Consider the following 20,709-nt stretch of genomic DNA (forward strand, 5'->3'; position numbering starts at 1 on the left):
CGGGGGCAGCTGATCAGCTCACACTCAGAGCACGGAGCTGGGACCAGTGGGCTGGAGGCTGGTGCTACCCCCCTCCCCCGCCCTCACAGGGTCAGGTTTTGGACACCTGGTTCCCAGGATGCCCATTCTCATTTTAGAATACAGAATGACTCATCTCCACTCCATCTTGTTGCTGATTGGGTTGCCTGTGGTGTGCTTATTAATTATTGATAACTTTGTTGATTATAAAATTGTTACTCGTCTTTAGCAAGGACAAAGTTTGTAAAAACACCCAATTAGTTTAAACGCACAGCCAGGGGATGCTTCGTTACATGGACCCACTGAGAGAAAAGGCATCGTACAAAAATTGTTTTTATTGCAACATCTTACAACACATCAGATAAATCCTCAGAAAGCATCACATATGAAGAAAAAATATATACTTTTCTTAAAAATTAAGACGGATATACACTCAAGACAAAGGCTCAAAATCTTACAGCACAATGAATCTCCCCCTAAGTACAGCTGGTTAAATAGTCTTTAACAAGAGGTTAAAAAACAAAAACAAAAACAAACAAAACAAACAAACAAACAAAACAAAACAAAACAAAAAAAACAAGAGGTTAGCCAACAAGATGAATCATTGCCTGATAGAGCCTCATGGAGACTGGTGGCTCGTTTTAGCATCATGGTTCTTTGGACCAACCCAACCACTAGCCTCCAAATTCCAGTCGAGATGGAACAGGAGCCCTCATTTCAGATGATGGATCTGGGTGGTCTCAGCCATCTTCAAACTTAAAAGAAAATAGGGAACTTTCAGGTCATTTATCATTAAATGACAAAGGTGATTCGTACTTGTAAAACCAATATGCTATTCCTAATGTCTGGTCTTCCCAGATTTCTTAAGGCAAAATTATCTTCATATCATTACGATATAAACGTTCACGACACTTAAAAGCACCACAAAACCTTTGCCCTCAACACTTACATTGAGATGCCTCAGATAAACTACCATTTGATTTTTCCTTTCTTTTTCATTCATTTTTTTTCCAAAAAATTCCAGTTAGCTGACATATAGCGTTGTATTAATTTCAGGCGTCCAATACGGTGATCCAACACTTCCCTACATTACCCAGAGCTCATCATGGTAAATGTACTCCAGTTGTTTTCTCAGTAAAGAGGAAAATATATCATAAAACTGAAATTCCTATTTAAGACCAAAAAAAAAAAATAAAGCAAAACGTTATATGATCCAAATTTGAATTTTACTCTAATGACAAATAATAAGTGTCCTTATTTCTCCCCCTTAAGAAAAGGAAATAGATAATTTAAACATTGCAAATCCCGATAGTGCGTAAGGATGGGGAGCGGTGATGTAAAACCAGTTGGAAAATATACTTAAAATGCCTATTTCTCAGGGGCAGTTTTGTTTTGTTTTTTTTAGATTTCCCTTTGGGGAAAGAGTAACACAATTTTCCACATTTTTTTAATTTGAGCGGATTTGAGAGAAATTCATTCCAACTCAGAGGATGTGGGTTTCCAATTTAGATTCTGTTTCAAATAATGATTGAGCCCCCGCTGTCCACCAGACAACATCTTTGGTGCTTCCACATACATGATCTTTCTTTGATGAACTTGATCTGTTGAATAGTGTCAAGATCAGCATAGTAGGCTCATGTTACATTAAAAAAATATATTTATACTGATTATATTAAGGGCATCATAGCTTAACTACGGTCAAAACCCATACAGGGAAAAAAAAACTTTCTAATTCATTTCTCTCTTAAGATATACAACAAAATAAAATGGAAAGTGTATGACAGCCCATCCTGTTTTTTTTAATTAACTAATTAATTTTAAATTGTATTCATATACTTATTTTACCCATTTATTTGACCCTGTTTTAGATGAGACACAACTATATTTCAGTTGAATTGCAGTCACTTAAAACTTGAAGTAGAAATATCTTTTCTGAGAAAAAAAAAAATCACAAAAACCAAACTTTCAAAATCACCAAGTCTGGAAACTAGGTTAAGTAATGGAATTGCTGGGTGTTTGCTTCAGGGACTCAGGCAGCATTTAATGCCGCCTAGTGACCAACCCCAGCATGGCAGCTGGATGAAAATGTGCCTTTGCCTCCGAGGGAGGTGGGGGTGGATCCCCATGATTTCCTATTTCTGAAACAATGATAAGAAATTATTTTATTTTATTTTATTTTATTAAGAAATTATTTAAAAAAAAAGAAAAAAAAGAAAAAGAAAAGAAAGAAATTATTGTTTTCCAGGCAATGAGATACTATCTAAATTAAATAAACAAAGTGCATGTGATATTTCCACAAGGGCAGGCTTCTGTTCCCTGACCCACTTCAGGTGACATTTTCCCAAAGAAGGTGGTAAAGGAAGGAACAGGATCTTCTCCTACTGACCCAGAGTATATCCTTATTTCAAATGATTCAAAGTTAGTTGAGGTATATGATATTGTGCCACTGGTTTGTTGATGTAAAATCCAGGCACATTCTAGATGCTTCCTCACATTCTTTCCTACATACCAGTCCAGGGCTGTTTCCTAACAGATCAGGCCCATCAAGTAAGGTTGTCATTTATCAGAGATGTGGGGACAACTGTCCATCCAAATGAACGAATACGCCGTGGCGAGGCTGACTCAGGTGGCTTGGATGACGGGTTCCTGCAGCAACTGGAGCCCTGACCCCGGGTCAACTTTGTCATGAAAGGTATGGAGTTTGCTGGTTTTGCTGAGACTCAGAAAGAAAACAGAGCCGCAGAGATAATTAACACCCACAGAACAGCCAGCGGGGCCCAGGGGCCGTGCCGAGCAACGGCAGGTGGACACTCTCCTTCGAGGTGCTTACTGAGCACCGATGAGATGATCATTCCCTACCCTGTGAAATATCTGTTGACTGTTTCCAACCTTCTGGGTAAAGAGTCCAAGACTTCAGTGGTTTAAAGGCAGAAGGGAAAGAGCGTGGCAACAAGCAGAATAATTGAGGGAGGGCAGAGATTTTGTAATTGCTCTAGGTGTGAAAATTGGCATCTCACTATTTAGCAGGAAAAAAAAAAACCCGACTCTTGCAAATGAAAGGACTGGAAAAATAACATCAAAACTAGGAGCACAGGAGTCACAGAAAACACTTGCTAAAAAAATAAATCCTAAATAGGCTAATTAACTAAAGTTACTGGTTTTGCATTATCCACGGATTTCAATTATCCCAGTGATTTGTGTGTTCAATGGCCACAGACAATCAGATATTACGTGCAACAGAAAATCAGATCTGGGGCTCTTGCAAAACGCCAACAGGAAGCCCCGCCGACGGAAGTTGCCACACCTTGAGTCTGAGTAAGTTCCCCACAGGTGGGTTGAAGGCTTGCTCCATCTTCCCTCTACCAGTCCAGTTTCAGATCTGCCTTGCTCCATACATATTTTCCTCCTCGCTTTAGAAACATCTTTTCATCGAATCCACTGAATTTTATAGCTTCCTCTACTCCAACATCCAGGATAGACTTGGAAGGATCCTTCCGCCCATTCTGACAGTTCAGGAAGCGCATCTAGGAAATCCATGACAGAAAGTGGATACTTTAGTATAATTTATTCCATGAAACTCAATTCTGGGGATTAATCCAGAGTGGTTTTTGATATTGCACTCACTTCAACAAATATTTACTGAAGGCCGTGGGCCAGATGCTATTCTGAGGATGCCGACCTCCTTGAGCACCCTTCCTCTATCCAAGTTGCCCACTTTAACATGAACACAGTCGATCAATGTAATGCATAATAAACTGAATTATACGCATGCCACAGCAGGTGCATGTTCCTCCATTGGGGGGAGGGGTGAGTAATGTTTAGGAAACTATAGGCTGGAGAGACCAGTGTTATATAAGCACAGACCCATGAAACAGGATGGTGTATCTGGGAAATTGCAGGTAGATGATATTGCTGGAGTGAAAACTGCTCGTGCATGAATACATAGGTGCGAAGTTAACAAAAACTTCTTTCAAGAAAGGGAGAGGGAGGGATAAGAAAGGAAGTACAAGGCAGGCAGGCGCCAGGCCAAGAAGAGTCTTATACACCCTGTTAAGGGTCCCAGTTTTTCTCCTAACTTGAAGGCCTTACAGGCAGGAATCAGGTCTTCACACTTGTGCCCCACCGTGTCACTGAGCATCTGTAGTAATACTTGGTGGGGCCAAAATGTTCTTCAATTACCAAAAGCAAATGTCGGTTCCACTCTGTTTCTGGCAGTTGTGTGGAGACCAGAGAGTCTGTTGAGGAGCACGGCAGCATTGGTCAAAATCCCCAGCCAGTCATGACACTCCAAAAATAAAAACTGGACCGCCCAGGGGGCTCAGCCAGTTAAGCGCCCAACTCTTATAAAAAAAATTTAAAAAAAAGATTCTAAAAAAAAATTAGGGATCCCTGGGTGGCGCAGTGGTTTGGCGCCTGCCTTTGGCCCAGGGTGCGATCCTGGAGACCTGGGATCGAATCCCACATCGGGCTCCGGGTGCATGGAGCCTGCTTCTCCCTCTGCCTATGTCTCTGCCTCTCTCTCTCTCTCTCTTTCTCTCTCTCTATCATAAATAAATAAAAAAAAATTAAAAAAAAGATTCTAAGCGCCCAACTCTTGGTTTGGGTCAGGTCACGGTCTCAGGATCATGGGATTAAGCCCTATCTTGGGGCTCCAAGCTCAGCGTGAAGCCTGCTTGAGATTCTCTCTCTCCCTCTCCCTCTGCCCCTCCACCCAGCCCCCCTCCTTGCACATTCTCTCTCTGTCTCTAAAAATAAAAATAAAAATAGAAAGACAAAGATAAATTCAGTTTGATTTTTCCTCTCTACCTCGAACCAATGCACTGAACACTAGAGTCCTTGCCTTCCCCCTTACGCCCCATAAAGAAAGCTCATAGTGACCAACACCAAAATGGTTATGAAGCATCATTGATTGATTTTAAAATAGTAAAATACCAAAAGTCAAATAAATATTTCTCAAACACCAAATTCCATGTATACATTAAAGTCATTGCTCTTGTTGGAATTTCTTTTTCTTTCTTCTTTCTTTCTTTCTTTCTTTCTTTCTTTCTTTCTTTCTTTCTTTCTCTCTCTCTCTCTCTCTTTCTTTCTTTTCTTCTTTCTCTCATATTTTATTTATTTGAGAGAGAGATAGACAGCAGGCATGAGCAGGAGGAGAGGCAGAGGTGGAGGGAGAAGCAGACTCCCCTGCTGAGCAGGGAGACCCACATGGGACTCGATCCCAGGACCCCGGCATCACGACCTGAGCCCAAGGTCGACTCTTCACTGAATGTGCCACCTGGGTGCCCCTGGAGCTCATTTCTTAGGAACAGGTCTTTGAATGGACTTGTTTGTCCTGTACTAGAACTATTGGCAAAGGCTTATGAATTGAAGTAGCCCCCTCCAAAAAAAAAAAAAAAAAAGACAAAGGAAGGGGAAAAATTAAGTTGTTTTTCAAATTTGTGAAGGATGGATTTTCTTTTTTCTTTGTAAGGCAGAGCGGTAGCAACAATATCCATGGCTTTGGGAGAAGAGCTGTAGCCGCTTCTCAGCAGAGCCAAGATTTATCAGTCAGGGGACAGGCTGGCGGTATCAGAGGTATTGAAGGTAATGTGAAGTGTGAAGGTGATGTGAAGTCCTCCAAGGCAACCCCGGTTCCCGTTGCCGGAGAACTTCCAGCCCACGACAGCGCAACAGAGGTCTCTGCAAAGTCAGCTTCAGGGTGACCTCCACGGCTCCATGGCCTGGGGTTGGTGCGGATACAGGAGTCTGGGTCATGCGAAGTCCTGTCTACACGGCTAGCTCAGACCCGACCCAGAGAGATAAGGGCTCTATAATAGTGATGCTAATTTGTGACAACAGAAGTAGGAAACTCTGGCTCCAAAGATAACCCGGGACTGGTTATGCTCAGCAGAGCTCAACACTGGGATTATTGAGCTCTAATTAGTTTTAATTAATTAAAAATTACTGAATTTTTAATTAATTAATTTTTAAAAATCTTTAAGATTCTTTTTATTTAAAAAAAAATTTAAATTGGGGATGCCTGGGTGGCTCAGCGGTTGAGCGCCTCCCTTCAGCCCAGGGAGTGATCTTGGGATCCTGGGATCAAGTCCCATGTCGTCGGGCTCCCTGCATGGAGCCTGCTTCTCCCTCTGCCTGTGTCTCTGCCTCTCTCTCTCTCTCTCTGAGTCTCTCATGAATGAATAAATAAAATCTTTGAAAAAAATTAAATTGTATAATTCATTGCAAGTACTTACATACTCATCCAGAATAAGGTAGGAATCTCTCATCTGCAAAAGAGAAATGACACACAAATTTAGTTTCAAGTGTATTTTTCAGTACGTGGGTGCAACGATCTTGGGGTGTTTGAATGTGTGTGCTTTATTCCTTCTGGAGTCTACACTTCTATCGCCTGAGTGTCTTTGGGTACATCCCCTATGGGGCGGTCCCTGGGTCGGTGCCCCCATCCCCACCTAACATACGTCTCTGGGGGCATCTGTCCATGTCCACTCGGATTCCAGCAGATGCCAGCAGGCTGGCTCTCTGCCCCACGCTGGGAGGGTCGCATGGTGCTCAGAGCTTCTCTGACAATGAAATCTCCCCATTTCTTCAAGCTATGGGAAAACCCTGTTCCTTATTTAATCTTCCCAATGGATGATCCCACCATACACTGAATGTCCCCCTCTGTCAATGCATAATGCTTTCATGCTATCACCTGAGAGCTCACCTGAAGATCTTAATGTGACTCTCATTACCTGTAACCAGTTGTACCTTCTACAGGTATATGGAAGGTGGACCCTCTATAGGAAGCTATAGTGGCTCAAGGCTGAGTCCTTGGAATTGCTCCCGCTGTGGGAACAGTGGGCAGACACCTGGTCCAAGGAGCTGAAGCTCCTTTAGCACCCCTCCCATCCTGCTCGCCCAACCCTCTAAGGGAACAACGTGTGGACCCCTCTGGGCTAGAGAGCTCCCCGCTTGGACTCAATCTCAAGGTGTCATGATGAACAAGGCAATGTTTGCTTCATACAACCTTCTGGTTAGACTCGGGCACCAAACAGGACACCTCTTTGTGGCGGTCTAAGAATCCTTCAAATTCTTCATCGCTGATAACAAACCGCTGCGCTTCCCTCAGGGCATCCTCTCCAGAATTCTCCCCCTCAATCAGGAGACATTGGAAGACCTGGGACACAAGGAGGGTGTTTCTTGTGCAAAGAGCCTCCCATCGTTTTTACCCCAAACCACGTTTCCCCAGACCCAGCTTCGTCTCTTCTGAGCAAAGACAACTCCCCTTACTAAGGAACCATCTAGAAAGACGTTGCTCTGGAACCCCTCAAAGTCAGGAAGTGCAAACCGTCTGAAAATATAAAACCAGGCTGGTGTATGTTTGATCTGGTCTGATAATCCGATGTCTTCAGACCACCAAATACCAGGTGTGCATTGCAGGAAATATGGACAATACAAAAGCATCGAGAAAATGAATCATTTGTGATTCCCAAACCAAGAAATGAATATTTTCAGTATGTTGTTTCTGCTGGCTTCACTAAACCCTTACTAAGGCCTCTAGGCTATGTGGTTTATTTTTCAGTTAATATACAAGGACAGTTTCCAAAGCCTTTAATAGTCTGTCAACATTCCCTTAAGTAAACAATGGTGTGTGTGAATGTATTATCCCACCATAAGGAATACCATCATCTGAGAAGGAAAAACTCTGTCCCAGGGACCAGCTCCTGGAGGGACCAGGTGGCAGCTGATCAAACACATATCCAGCACCAAGCCTGGATCTGTAGGGTTTTCATGCAAGGGGAGGATTATATATAGTGTTTAATTAGAATTAATTTTAAAACTCCCTAACCAGTGCCTTCTTTGCTCACTCTATTCCCTCTCCACCTTCCTTTTGCTCCCAGTCCCTTTAACACCTGTCCCTGCAGACCCTGCAAATGGTACTTGTACCATTTGCCTTTGTGGCTGTCAGCCGCTTGGGAGGGGACACCCTCATCATTGTCCCCACAGCACCCAACCCCAGTCCAGGTGCAGGGTGAAGAGGGATGCCTGGCAGGGAGGTTGGAGGAGGTTTCCACACAGGCTAGAGGCCCAACCTTGAATGTCAGGTGGGTGAAGACACACATGAGCTTTTTCCCTTCAGACTGTGGTTCTAGAATCCACCAGCTCGAATGGAGCTTGAGAAGCAAAATGGGCTTGGAGGCGGAGAGGGTGGTGGGATTGATAAGGAGGTCAGGAGGGGTCAGCTCTGTCTTCACTAGAGTGAGCCTAGAGGGGACACCGAGCTCCCTGCTCACGAATACCACGAGGTCCCTTCCCTGCCATGCTGGTGTCCTGCTGACGGGACCTGCAAGCCCGGAGGAGGCAGCCCTGGGGACCAGACACCTGGCTCAGGGGCGCGGGTTCTCATCCGTCTGCAGCTTGCAGACACCCGGGATCTGACGCGAAAACTGCTTTCCTAACAGGCAGGTGCTAATCTGCCTCCCTCCAGAAAATTCAGGATTTTGAACCGGCAATTCTGGTGCGAAGCAGCAAGTGGAAGCCGCAATCGCAGTTGTCAGATTGGAGAAGAAAGCTCTGAGATAAAGGAGCTACGAGGCGCTCCCAGCAAGCCAAAGCCAGGAAGAAAAATGTACATGTAAATACAGAGAGAGAAGGTGGAAAGAGAATGAGGAAGACAGTAACAGCAAAAGAAGTGGAACAGAGATGGGGTGTCAGGGAAAAGGAGCGGGACAGGTAGGTGGTTCTAGAAGGAGGATCTAAGAGCCCGGAGCCCAGCGTCCAGCCCTCGTCCGGCCCCCTCCTGGACCACAGCCTCCGTTCCTCCCACATCCCTCCATCGTCAGCTTCCCTCCGGTGCTTCTGGGGTTGGGGTGCAGGTCCGGGGGTGCAGCTGCTTTATAAACAGCTCCCTGAGTTGATTCTAAAGAGCAGCCAGGGGTAGGACACTTCAATTTACCATTATTTGCAGGTGTCTGCACCTTGTGGGTGCTAGATATAGACATCTCGAGTTTGAACTTCAGACTTTTAAGGAGCTGATAGAGAGGTCGGTCTTAAAGCACCGATCTTGGCAAATAAACTTTGCTGCAACTTAAAAATAGCGTTGCCCCAATATCTTCTAATAATCCAATGAAAACTGTATTAACAGAACGTATGGAGACCAGATAGCCGTTTATGAATAAGCCAACAGCTTTAAGAAGAAATCCAGCCTTATTATATTTAATAGATAAACACAAATTAGGCTTTCTATGGGCATAGTCTTCAGAACACCTCCAAGAAATGACTGTATCTTTTTTTTTTAAAGATTTTATTTTTAAATCATCTGCACATGTAATGCAGGACTCGAACCCACAACCCCGAGATCAAGCCTTTCACGCTCCACCAACGGAGCCAGCCAGGTGCCCCCAACTCTATCTTTTGACTTTTACTCTCCCAGTATTCCAGAAGGGAATCAGTTCCAGTTTCTAGAAGGGGAGACTGAGATGAAGGGAGTGTCTGTAGTTGGGAGCTTAAGAGAGCTGGAGGAAGGACCAAGGCCCCGGTTTCCCAGCTGGCTTGGTCACTCCGGGGTTTCAGCGTCACAGGTGTCTCCGGAACATTTTTCTGAGTTACGCTCAGCAGAAGCGACACGGCACTTACCTTCCAGCGGACGGGGTTCAGGGCTTTAATCTGCTCCCTCATGTCCTCGTCCACGTTGAATCGATTGATGACAGAGTTGATTTTGAAGGCCACTCGATAATCTCTACACCACGTCCTCAGTTTCTGGAGGTTTTCCACATGGTTTTTCTTTCCTTGCCCACGGCCGATGAGGACATTGACTTGCTCATCAAAGCTGTCACAGGAGATGGCGAGGATGTCCAGGTATTCACCTGAGGGACAGTGAACACCTTTAAGCTTTTCCATTCGAGGACCAAAGTTTTTAGGCCGTTTATATCTCTTTGTGATAAAACACATCTTGCTCGTATCTCAGGTTTTTTTTTTTTTTACATTTTTTTTTTACTTAAATTCAATTTGCCAACATATAGTATAACACTGAGTGCTCATCCCATCATGTGCTCTCCTCGGTGCCCGTCACTCAGCTACCTCACCTGTATCTCATTCTTAATGTTTAAAAAGACTTTTCCTTGTACCCACAACACTCCATGGAAATGTGAATTATACTTGGCACTTGTTTAAATAATCTTGAAAAAAAAATACACATCATGCATGAGGTGATGGAGATAACTCATATTTGACCATTCTAAAATGGCACCTGTGTGTGTGTGTGTGAGCATTTATTGGTATATTTAAATGAGTCATTTTTTAAAAGATTTTATTTATTTATTCATGAGAGACACAGAGAGAGGCAGAGACACAGGCAGGGGGAGAAGCAGGCTCCATGCAGGGAGCCCAATGTGGGACTCGATCCCAGGACTCCAGGATCATGCCCTGGGCGAAAGGCAGATGCTCAACCACTGAGCCACCCCGGAATCCCAAACGAGTCCTTAGTTAATTGCTGCATCACAATTATGTTATTTCTGAGGCAATAAGTATTTTGGATCTATGAGCATTTACAGGTTTGGCAGTCTCTTTTGCTCATCATATAAATAAAATTGCTCTGCAGAAAAACTTTACTATTTTTGCCAGGTTCTTTGGCTTCTTCTTGACCTCTCTTCTATGCTGGTGTCACCATCTAAATGTTTGTAGAGGGACGGGCACCTGGGGGGCTCAGTCAGTGAAGCCTCTGCCTTCGGCTCAGGTCACAACCCCAGGATCCTGGGATCAAACCCCACATCACGCTTCCTGCTCAGTGGGGAGTCTGCTTCTCCCTCTCCCCCTGCTCCTCCCTCCCTGCATGTTTCTGTGACATCAATTTCTCCTCTGCCTTTCTTCTCACCCCTTTCATTTCCTCACAGACATTTTCAGTCACCCACCCCCTTCGCCGGCCATGTCCTCAACGTGGACGGAGTCTGAGTTTTCCTCGCTATGGTGACTTTGCAGAATTGCCTGCAAAGTTGATTCTTCAAACCCCTCCAGTTATAGAAAGTAGGTGGTCCCGAGACTCTTTAAGCAGTTTCTATGACCAGCGGTCCTAAGCAGAGAGACATTTTAAGTTCAACGTAGAGGCCAATCTGATGTTACCCACGTGTACGCCCTCCACGTCTTAGCACAAATTGGAGAAAGACTGATGTGACAGGTTGTCCTGAACTCTGAACCGTGAGTTGCAATCTATTAAGCAGATTAACAATAAACTAATCATCCTAATTAGTCTCTCGTTTCTCCAAGGGCAAGCACTTGTCTTTTACCTGATTTACAGGCTCAAAGCATCGAGCACAAACTGGACCCAGAGAAAGCAACTGCCTATTATTTAAAACAACTCAAAATGCCCTAAAAATTGATCTTAAATAAATTCCTGATGGTTTATCATCCTGAGAGAACTAACTGAGTGCGTGGTCTCTAACCCAACCAAGAACAAAGTTCAAAGCTAAAACAGACACCTATCAGTTATAGTAAAGCCTTGGTTGGTGTCCACGTCAGCTGAGAATCCGTGTCAATTGCTTTACTCTGCTAACTCTCCAGCTTCTGGTCTGTGACCACAAGACCTCTTCCTCCTTCTCTCAGATTTTCTGGTAGGAGCCCTTGTGATGAGAGATTAGCGAAGCCGATCTGTTGGCTCAGTCCATCCAAGTCTCCAGAAGAGCCTGCCTGGCCCTATGAGGGAGTGTTGGCCAATCGCTGCATGTAAGGCCCCCAGAACATTCTTTGCGTCTCCCACTCATGAAGTGTCCATGCCCGGAGCAGTGGGGCATGTTAAATCAGCTCATCAAGAGCTGTTGGGGTCATTGAACAACACTCACGATGTACCTGGTTTTGTTGTTGGGAGTCCTGAGTTTCAGCTGCCGCAGATGGGAACACAGCAGCATGTGCCTAAGTGAGCAGCCCCACAGAAAAGCCTCAGACCCTGAGGCTCACAAGAGCATTCCTAGGCCAAAGCATTCCTGACATGTCCCCTAGGTCACCGCTAGAGAGAAAGCACATCTTGTAGGTCCCGGAAGGGAAGGACTCGGAAGCCTGTGTCTGAGCTCTCGGGACCCAGGGATGCACGTCTTCTCCTGCTATTTCTGCACCGTATCCTTTGCTCGGATGGACTTTAGCCACGAGCCTCGTCTGCTCCTGGGTCTCGTGAGCTCTGCCAAACGTAGAGAGACAGACGGTGGTTGCTCCAAAATGGCTCTTGTGGTCCCCACAACACACAGACTTAGCCCTGGTCCTATAAACCAGAGGTGGGAAATTGGAGGCAGACAGGCCATACAGTTACACGTAAATGCTGCTGTGGTTTTCCCGCGTGACATCTAATCCCATTTCAAATTATTTGCAAATATTTAAGGGGAGATTTAACATAGAATGTAGATTTCTGAAGTGTCTTTAAGAATTTCAGACTGTGGAGGCCCTAACCCTACACTCCCATAGAGGATAAATGTCCATGGGAGCTCATGACTAACTGCTGTCTGCATGTCCACTATGAACCAGGCAGGGTGCTTCCCATTCTTCATGGCCTCACACCTGCTTATTGTCTCCCTACGACTGAAGTGGGTTTTTCTTATGCTCCTCCAAATTCACTGATTCCCATGGCCTTCCCCATGCCAGCATTTGAGCTTCTGACCCTGGATGTGGTGACCCGGCGGGGCCTCCTCTTCACAGCACAGTGGTGTGCATGCAGAGCCAGTGTTGGAGGAGGAGCATTGCTCAGGGACCCCCTCAACACCCGACCATTATCCCTTGTTCACATTGTCCCCTAAACTTTTCTTCCCTTTCTGAATCTGGTCCCCAGACTTCCGTAGAAGCTTCTGACCCTATTTCACTTAAATGACTCCCTTCACAGACGTTTTTATTCTTTTTTTAAAATTTATTTTACTTATTTGAGAGAGAGGGACACACACAGAAAGAGAGAGAGAGAGAGAGAGAGAGAGAGAGAGAGACAGCAGAAGGAGAGAGTGAATCTCAAGCAGACTCTGCACTGAGTGCCGAGCCTGATGCAGGGGTTAATCCCACCACCCAGGATTATGACCTGGGCTGCAGCCAAGAGTTGGACGCTCAACCCACTGAGCCTTCTGGGTGCCCTGGATGTTTTGGTTCTAACACATTGTCTCGAATCTTCCCTGATTCACCTTCGTCGGAGGGGCTACACCACCCACATCCACAGTCTTCCCTCCCCATGCCCATTTCTTCTCCATCTCGGGAGGGGTATTTGGTGAGAGGCTCTCTGTGAGCAGCCTCAACAGGGAGTAGATGCAACCACTCTTTCAGTGATGTCAAGGCTCAAAGAACTCATACAAAGTGAGAACAGAAAATTGTGCTCTAAGAGGTTATCATCGTCTCCTGAAATGACGGTAGTAACAACAGCTCTTATTTCCCACTGCTCCCCAAATTCCAGGTATGGTCTAGGGATATCACATCTATGGAAACTCGGCTGTAAGGGACCTCCACGGTCTTAGGATCGCCATCCTGGCCATGGAGCCGAATCCCTTGCAGCCTCCCAGGTCTGTCTGCCCATGCACCACGAGGTTCTGATAGAAGTAGTCTGGGATTCCGTCCCCACGCAGATCTTTTGCTTAGATTTCTTCAGCAGCCAAATATGTAGCCAAAGGTGGGAGAGGCTGCTTTAGTCCAATTGCTTCATTTAGGAAACTAATACAACAATAGCTCCTTTCGTATCGAAATATTAAAGGTCAGTAGCACGCAATAGGGGAGCGGCTACAGAGCTGTGTCAACGCTCCCTAACGCCTTGGACTCAGCGTCCTCTAAACCGAGATGCACACGGTGGTTGTGCTTACTGATACTTTCTGTCACCTGTCCTGACACACCCGTTAGTCAACACCTATAGGGCTCTAAGTATAGAGCCTGCAGAATGAAAGCCTCCCGACTGCCTGCATGGCTTGCACAGGGATTGGAGTTTGGTGTCTCCCCCCTGCCCCCCCATCACCTCTCCCCACCACGAGCCTGGCCTCAGGCTCAGGATGGAAGGAATCTGGGACCAAGGTCATAGCAGCCCCCACTACGGCGTGATGTCAGGTGGCTCACCATAGTTCTGGAACCAGCGCTCCCGGATCAGGCTCCCATTGCTCACGATGCTCACACTGGGCAGCCCAAGCTCCTCTTTGCAGAACCTCACCAGCTTGCCCAGGTACTCGCCCCGGTCGTGGATAAACGGCTCCCCGCCTGAGAAGTTTATCTTCTCCATCCCTGCGGGAGGCAGACCGTGAAGCTTAACTTCTGTTATTTGTTTCCCCACTGCCCAAATACCCCTCACTATTTTCATGACACAAGGAATGTTCTTTCAAAGTAAGGAAAATGAAATGAAAGTTACCCATTATCCCCTGCCTCCCCTCGAGCCCTGACTCCCCATGCTCCCCACGGGGGGTGTTGGGTGGGGAAGGGACTATCCATATACATAACCCGGGTCTGGCTTCTCCCCTGCTTTAACATAGATGCTCTTAGTGTAGGGCATTGGTTTCAGAGATGATACACTTGCTTGGGCAAAGGGAGCGATGGGCGAGACAGCACAGAGAGCTGCAGAAAACCGCCTCGGCTCCCTCCAGAACGTTCTTGCTGGGCCCTCTCAGCCCGAGACAGCCCTGTGCATGGCCTAGGGGGGTCCTTCCTCTCCCACAGGCTGGAACCCCCTCAGCCTGGAACTCCCGCCCTTGCCTCCCTTGGTGTACTCCCTTCTTTTGGAAAAGCTGTTAGCAGTTTCCTGGGGGAAAAACAAAACAAAACAAAACAACAAAACACGAATCAAGATGAGGACGGCTAGGTTTCAAAATACATCTGTGACCAACAGTTTGGCCAGGTAAAGTATTCTGGGTGAAGTCGCTGTGCTTTGGGAATTTCGGCGGCGTTATTTCCTGTGCTCTAGGTTTTAATGTTATTGCTCAGAAGCCTGATAACACTTTGATTTATAATCCTTTTTAAGTGCATGTTTTTTTTTTTTCCCCTTCCGGAGGCTTTCTTTCCAGTGTCCCCAAATGTCAGGGTGATGAGTCTCAGCAGAATCTGTCTCTATTCATTGTTCTGGCCACTTGGCAGGTCCTTGAAGGAAAAAATACAGCTCCTGGGGTGCAGGAAGTTTCTCATTCTAGGGGTTAGATAACCCCTAGGTCTTCTCCAACGTGCTTTTCTTTCTGGGGGGTTCCTCTAGCTGGTCTGCGGGGCTCTGGCTCGTAACCACCACACCTTCCTGCTGTGTCTCCTGCATCCCACTTTCCCAGGACCTTATCTTTTAGTCTATCTATTAAAATTCTAATTTTAGAAATCCCAGTTTCCGTTCCCCAGACTCTCCCATATCTTAGTTTCTCAGCATCGCAGTAGTGCTCTTTCTTAACAAAACTTTCTCTCATCTCTCCGGGGTTATCAGTTAGGGACGTTTTGAAGTGTTTCCTATATTCTCCTTGTTTATTTGTGGTGGCGTCTGCCTTTTATTTTGGTGTTTCTATTTGTCCTTTCCTACTTGAGCGAAGCATAAAAGAGCGGAATGGAATTTCTGTGATTTAGGAAGAAACCACTTGGCTGGAGGGTTTTGCTACAGAGTGACAGAGGGAGAGACTGGCTTAGCCACTGGATTATGCCCCGCAGGCTGGGCAGCCTTGGTCTTTCCTCTAGGCCATTCTATCCTGCTGGAGAAGACTCTCAATCTCCTGCTCTCTGCAGCCCCTGCTGCCTGCACCCAGGACGTGGACTCTCACACCCAGGAGGCCGACTTTCATTCCTTTGTGGAGCTTTCTGTCTCCCTGCTTCACCCAGGGTCCCTGAGCACAGCCTCCATGGGCCAGATCCTTCTGAAAATAAGCCTCCTGTCACCCACAGGGCTCGGGGAGGGGCTCCCCCGTGGTAGGGACAGCAGCGGATTTGCCTTCAGCCCTTGTCTCCCTCCTGCCTCCACCCTCGACTTCTTGATCAAAGCTGTGCGTCTGCACGATAAGAAGGTTCTCGTCTCTGAAACCTCCTGCATTCCCCAGGGCTGCCTGGGGAACCAACCTCTTGTAGCCGCCGCCCTGCAGACACATGCGGAAGACGTCCAAGTGCCATCAATCAGTTACTATCACTGGGTGTTGATTTGTTTGTGGGTTTGTGCCCCTCCTTTCAATGCTGCTGCTGAGATTTTACTGGAGAGGAGGGAAGATTGGAGGGAACGGGGACATCTGCGAGAAGGTCCAGGGTATCTTGAAGTTTCGAACGTATACACTGTCATAGTGGAGTTCATTTTTTTTTAATTAATTAATTTTTAGTGGAGTTCATTTTTAATTCAGCTCACTTTGACTCAGTTGACCGAGTCTTGAGTAGGTTCTCCCTGCCAGGGGAGCCCTCAGAGTGAGGCATTTCCAGAGTAACTGGAAATTAACTCTCCGCTAAGTGAAGTTTGAAATGCCTGCTTCCCTGGGCCCTGAGGGTGCGAAGCCACAGCGCCAGACGGACAGCTTATTCCAGATCGGAGTAGAGACAGAAGCCACTGCGCTTCAGAGACGGCGAGGAAAGGACACGGGGGGGGGGGGCAGGCCACAGAGACGGAAGCACGTGTGAGCATCGGAGCTCAAAGGAAGAAGCAGGAGGCCAGTAAGAGCAGCAAACAGACGTGGTCACAGAAACAAAATAATTAGCATCACCAACCAGACCAGCAGAGAGGGCTGGGGAGCTGATCAGGGGCCAAACAGTAGACCATGCCACAAATGTTATTTGTCAACATCCATTGAACCCATGGATGGTACATTACTTGGTACCTACAAATGGTAGGTGTGTTACTTGGTACCTCCCAAGTAATGAATGCTGTGCTCGGAGATTTAATTTGTGCAAACTCCCTGTAGCAAGTTACAGCTTAAAACGCTGTCCTGAGTCAGCTTCGAGGTCCCAGCTGAAGGCTGGTCAGATCCTCTTCTTGAGCAACCCCAAGCACCTCATCTAGGAGGCTCCCTGTGGGCCACTGCACTCTGCCCTCCACCTCCTAGGGCTGGGTCTAGAGAAACGGTGACGCCCCTGTGCCCAGAGCTCCCTGAGCTCGCTCCCACTAGCACGCGCTAAGCCGGCTTTGCCTCCCTGTCACTTCCTCCCTGTGAAAACCACAGTGAGGGGGGGTCACATCCATAGTCCCTTCCTGCCCCCTGCCTGGTGGCGAGTGGTGCTCCCCCCAAGGAAACAGTGAGAGCCAGTTACAAAACTCTTCCCAGTTTTTCTCCCTTGATGGGCAACTGGCCTCTCCACTCAGGGTAACGTGGCAAAGGCAAGCACTGAATCCTGAAACTAATCCAGCAAGGAAGGAATTACCATCCTGGGTTTCAGTTGCAGGAATTGAAGCTCAGGGAGGTTCAAAGATTTATTCGAGATCATAAGGCTAGGAAAGAAACAATGGAGCTAGAATGGATGCCCAATCCGCACGGCCTTCCATCCTTGTCAGTGGGCTTGCCTCTCGTCTCTGCTCGCCTGGAGCCGCCCGGCTTATGGCAGACCAAGCCACGTGGCTCTTCAACACCCTCTTTCTCTCTCAGGTGTGTCTACAGCTGGACACTGACCAGTGCCATCATCTCGCTATTGAAATCCAACATGCTCTCCATGGGGGCCCAGTGTGCCATGGCTGCACACAGTAGCCTCCTTGGTAGTGTATGCAGCCTGTTGATTGTATGGATTGCCCTAAGGGACCTTGGAGACAGCCCTTTGTGGTCGACTTCGAGGTCTGACATCATGCTATCTCCAATCTAGGCTGCAGACAGGTATGTGAGGTGAAGCCCCAGGGCACCGTAGCCAAGGTCCACATAGGCCAAGTCATCATGTCCATCCGTACCAAGCTGTAGAACAAGAGCATGTGGTTGAGGCCCTACGCAGGGCCAAGTTCAAGTTCCCTGGCCACCAGAAGATCCACATCTCCAAGAAGTGGGGCTTTACTAAGTTTAATGCAGACGAATTTATTTTTTTATTTTATTTATTTTTATTTTTTATTTTTTTAATGCGGACGAATTTGAAGATATGGTGGCTGAAAAGCGGCTCATCCCAGATGGCTGTGGGGTCAAATACATCCCTAATCGTGGCCCCTTGGACAAATGGAGGGCTCTGCACTCATGAGAACCTTGCACCACCTGAACCCTACTCATGCCCACCAATAAATCCTGCTTCCTGTCTGTCAAAACTAAAAAAAAAAAAAAAAAAAAAAGAAAGAAAGAAAGAAAGAAATCCAACATGCTGGGAGCCTGCTTGTGTGACGATGATCATCATCCAATGGAAACATCATTATTCCCTAAGGTGTGGTGAGATAGGGTCAGAGGAACCAGAGGAAGCGAAACAGTACAGGCCAGCGGCCCTTGATGAGTTTGAGAAGATGTAGAGGGGACGAAAGGAACAAAAGCTGCCTATAGGTGTGTAGGTAAGATCTTAGACGAGCAAGGCTTACTTCACGATGATGTTAACACCCAAGGAGCGATCACAGATCAATAACTGATGCTCCCAGAGGCTAAATTCCATTCAGTCATCTCTGTGTGAAAGCCGGAGAGGTAAATAATATATTGTAGAAGCCTCTTCCACCAGAGTAGTACATTTTCATTTCAAATGTAATTTACATTTAGATTTGCGTGTTCAATCATCACCAAAATAGATTTTCCTCCGTCAGCCAGCAATCTCCCTTACGGGGCATACGACCTACGACCTACGTTACACCTCGATCGCTTTAATTAACTTTGACTTCAGTTACTTAGAACTGAGGAATCTTTATGAAAAGGTATTAATTATAGCTATAGTAGTTTATACTCTATTTAAAAACACCTGAGCATTCACCTACTTGTGCCACGAAGCCACTTTTTGAGATTGGCATGCGAGGGATCTTGATTATCTACACTTTAACGATTGCAACGCTGCTACTCAGAAAGGTTAAATGTCTTGACAAGTCTTGTCAGCATTAGGGCGGGACTCTTGTGAGTCAAGAGTCTTAAGTTCTTTCCATGGCACCAGGCCTCCCTCCCTTCATTATTTCATCTATTAAACCATCTCTCCAAGAACATTTATTACCCTGCTATGATGCCCTAGATATCCTGGCAGGCACAGAGATACACGGCATGTTAACGTTCAACCTCGGAACTCAGACTCTTTGGGGATCCAGGTATTAAAAAAATAAAACAACAGAGGGAAACATCACGGTATAACTTAAGAAGGGCTAAGGATCCCTGGGTGGCTCAGTGATTTAGCACCTGCCTTCGGCTCAGGGCGTGATCCTGGAGACCTGGGATAGAGTCCTGCATCAGGCTCCCTGCATGGAGCCTGCTTCTCCCTCTGCCTGCGTCTCTGCCTCTCTCTGTGTGTGTCTTTAATGAATAAATAAATAAAATATTTTTTTAAAAAAGTGCTAGAATGCATCTTTGTAACAAGCACCAGGGGTTGCAAATGAAGGAGAGAGGGCATTCCAGAAAGAGAGGACGGCATGACTATAGGCTTGATTTGTGCAGGCGCTGGGGGAGATGTGCCTGTAGCACAGGGCACTTAAGTCACCAAGATGGAGGAGATTCCTGTCCCAGTGGGGACACTGAGGCAATTACAGGGATCACAGCAATGCAGGTGAGCCCACTGAGCTGGGGAGCCCAGCGAGGCAGGTCTGTATTTGGATGAAGAGCTGTGGATGATGGAGCAAATGTGATGGAGAACAAAATAAGTCAGATCCAGGGGATGGCTCAGCGGTTAAGCTCTGCTTTCAGCTCAGGGCCTAATGCTGGAGTTCAGGGATCGTGCCCCCAACATCATGAGCTGAGCCAAAACCAAGAGCCAGACACTTAACTGACTGAGCCACCCGGGCGCCCTTCACACACTGTAGTTCTTAAGTCAAAGACTTTGTCTTTGGTTTCACCTTTCCTCATTAACGATTTCTGGAAAGCCCCAATCCATCCGTGTTTTGGATAAACTCAGAGAGTGGCAACTTTCCCAGCCTGCCTCTTGGCAAATGCTGGGCACCCTGGGGGCCTGGCAGGTGCACAGACCTCTGCTGACTCGGAGGCTACGGGAGGGATGGGCTTGCATCCCTTACCGGCCGCGCCAGCTGAGTCTGGTTCCCCTAGGCGTGCACCCCAGGCTCATCCTACTCTTGCCTTGCAGGACAGGACGGGACGCCTCCCAGGTTCTGCAGGAGCTCTCCCACCTGCGCATGCACCCAGCCAGTGGCTGTGCCCTGATTCCCTCCTGGGACGGGGGACTCACCGGCTTCCTGCAGCAGCCGCAGCCCTCGCTTGGCCTCAGCCAGGGGCAGCACAAAGGACGTCTTGGCCGTGTGGAAGCAGAAGCCACACTTATAGTTGCACTGGCGGGTGAAGTGGTAGTTGACACTGGTGGGGATGGTGGGCTGGTCCAGGCCCTCCTTCGCCCCCGCTCTGCTCTCCGGCAGGCGCCCCCGGGCTCGAGGCTGCGGGCTCTTGCCCCCTGCCAGCCAGAGCACTGCCCTGAGCCAGAAGAACCAGGGGACCAGGCTGCTCCATAGAGAGCTCAGCGGCTTCCGGAAAGCGCTCAGCAGCTTTCCAGCAAAAGCGATGGGCACGAGCCTCCACATGGTGGCCAGATGCTCTGAGGCAGTGCTGCAGCCTGGAGACTCAGTTTATATGTCCTGGGGTGACCTATCGCACGGACAGGATGCACACACCTCTGACTGCCTGTCGGCTGAGCTCAAGTTTCGATTTTCCTGTTCATGAAAAATGAAAGTTGGAACAGGGCCAAGCCCGA

General features: G+C 47.1%; 1 protein-coding gene and 1 pseudogene across 1 annotated transcript; one reads left to right on the forward strand and one right to left on the reverse strand.

The window, feature by feature from the left end:
- Positions 1-354: 354 nt before the first annotated feature.
- On the reverse strand, positions 355-20,603 carry RSAD2 (radical S-adenosyl methionine domain containing 2). Its single transcript, XM_041754217.1, has 6 exons — positions 20,194-20,603; positions 14,056-14,217; positions 9,634-9,863; positions 7,025-7,174; positions 6,252-6,284; positions 355-3,542 (listed from the first exon to the last, which is right to left on the reverse strand). Exons 1-6 carry the CDS (start codon positions 20,537-20,539, stop codon positions 3,378-3,380), a joined length of 1,086 nt encoding a protein of 361 aa, XP_041610151.1. The 5' UTR covers positions 20,540-20,603; the 3' UTR covers positions 355-3,377.
- LOC121492277 lies at positions 17,548-17,674 on the forward strand (annotated as a pseudogene).
- Positions 20,604-20,709: the final 106 nt, after the last annotated feature.

This window comes from Vulpes lagopus, chromosome 5, assembly GCF_018345385.1.
Source record: "Vulpes lagopus strain Blue_001 chromosome 5, ASM1834538v1, whole genome shotgun sequence".
Taxonomy (NCBI): Eukaryota; Metazoa; Chordata; class Mammalia; order Carnivora; family Canidae; genus Vulpes; species Vulpes lagopus.

Bases quoted from the DNA above. Each gene is read 5' to 3' on its own strand.
- RSAD2 (XM_041754217.1), bottom strand. From the start codon at position 20,539: ATGTGGAGGCTCGTGCCCATCGCTTTTGCTGGAAAGCTGCTGAGCGCT. The intron at 7,175-9,633 runs GTAAGTGCCGTG...CTTGTGTCCCAG, and splicing joins TGAACCCCGTCCGCTGGAAG to GTCTTCCAATGTCTCCTGAT. The intron at 3,543-6,251 runs GTAAGTACTTGC...TGGATTTCCTAG, and splicing joins ACCTTATTCTGGATGAGTAT to ATGCGCTTCCTGAACTGTCA.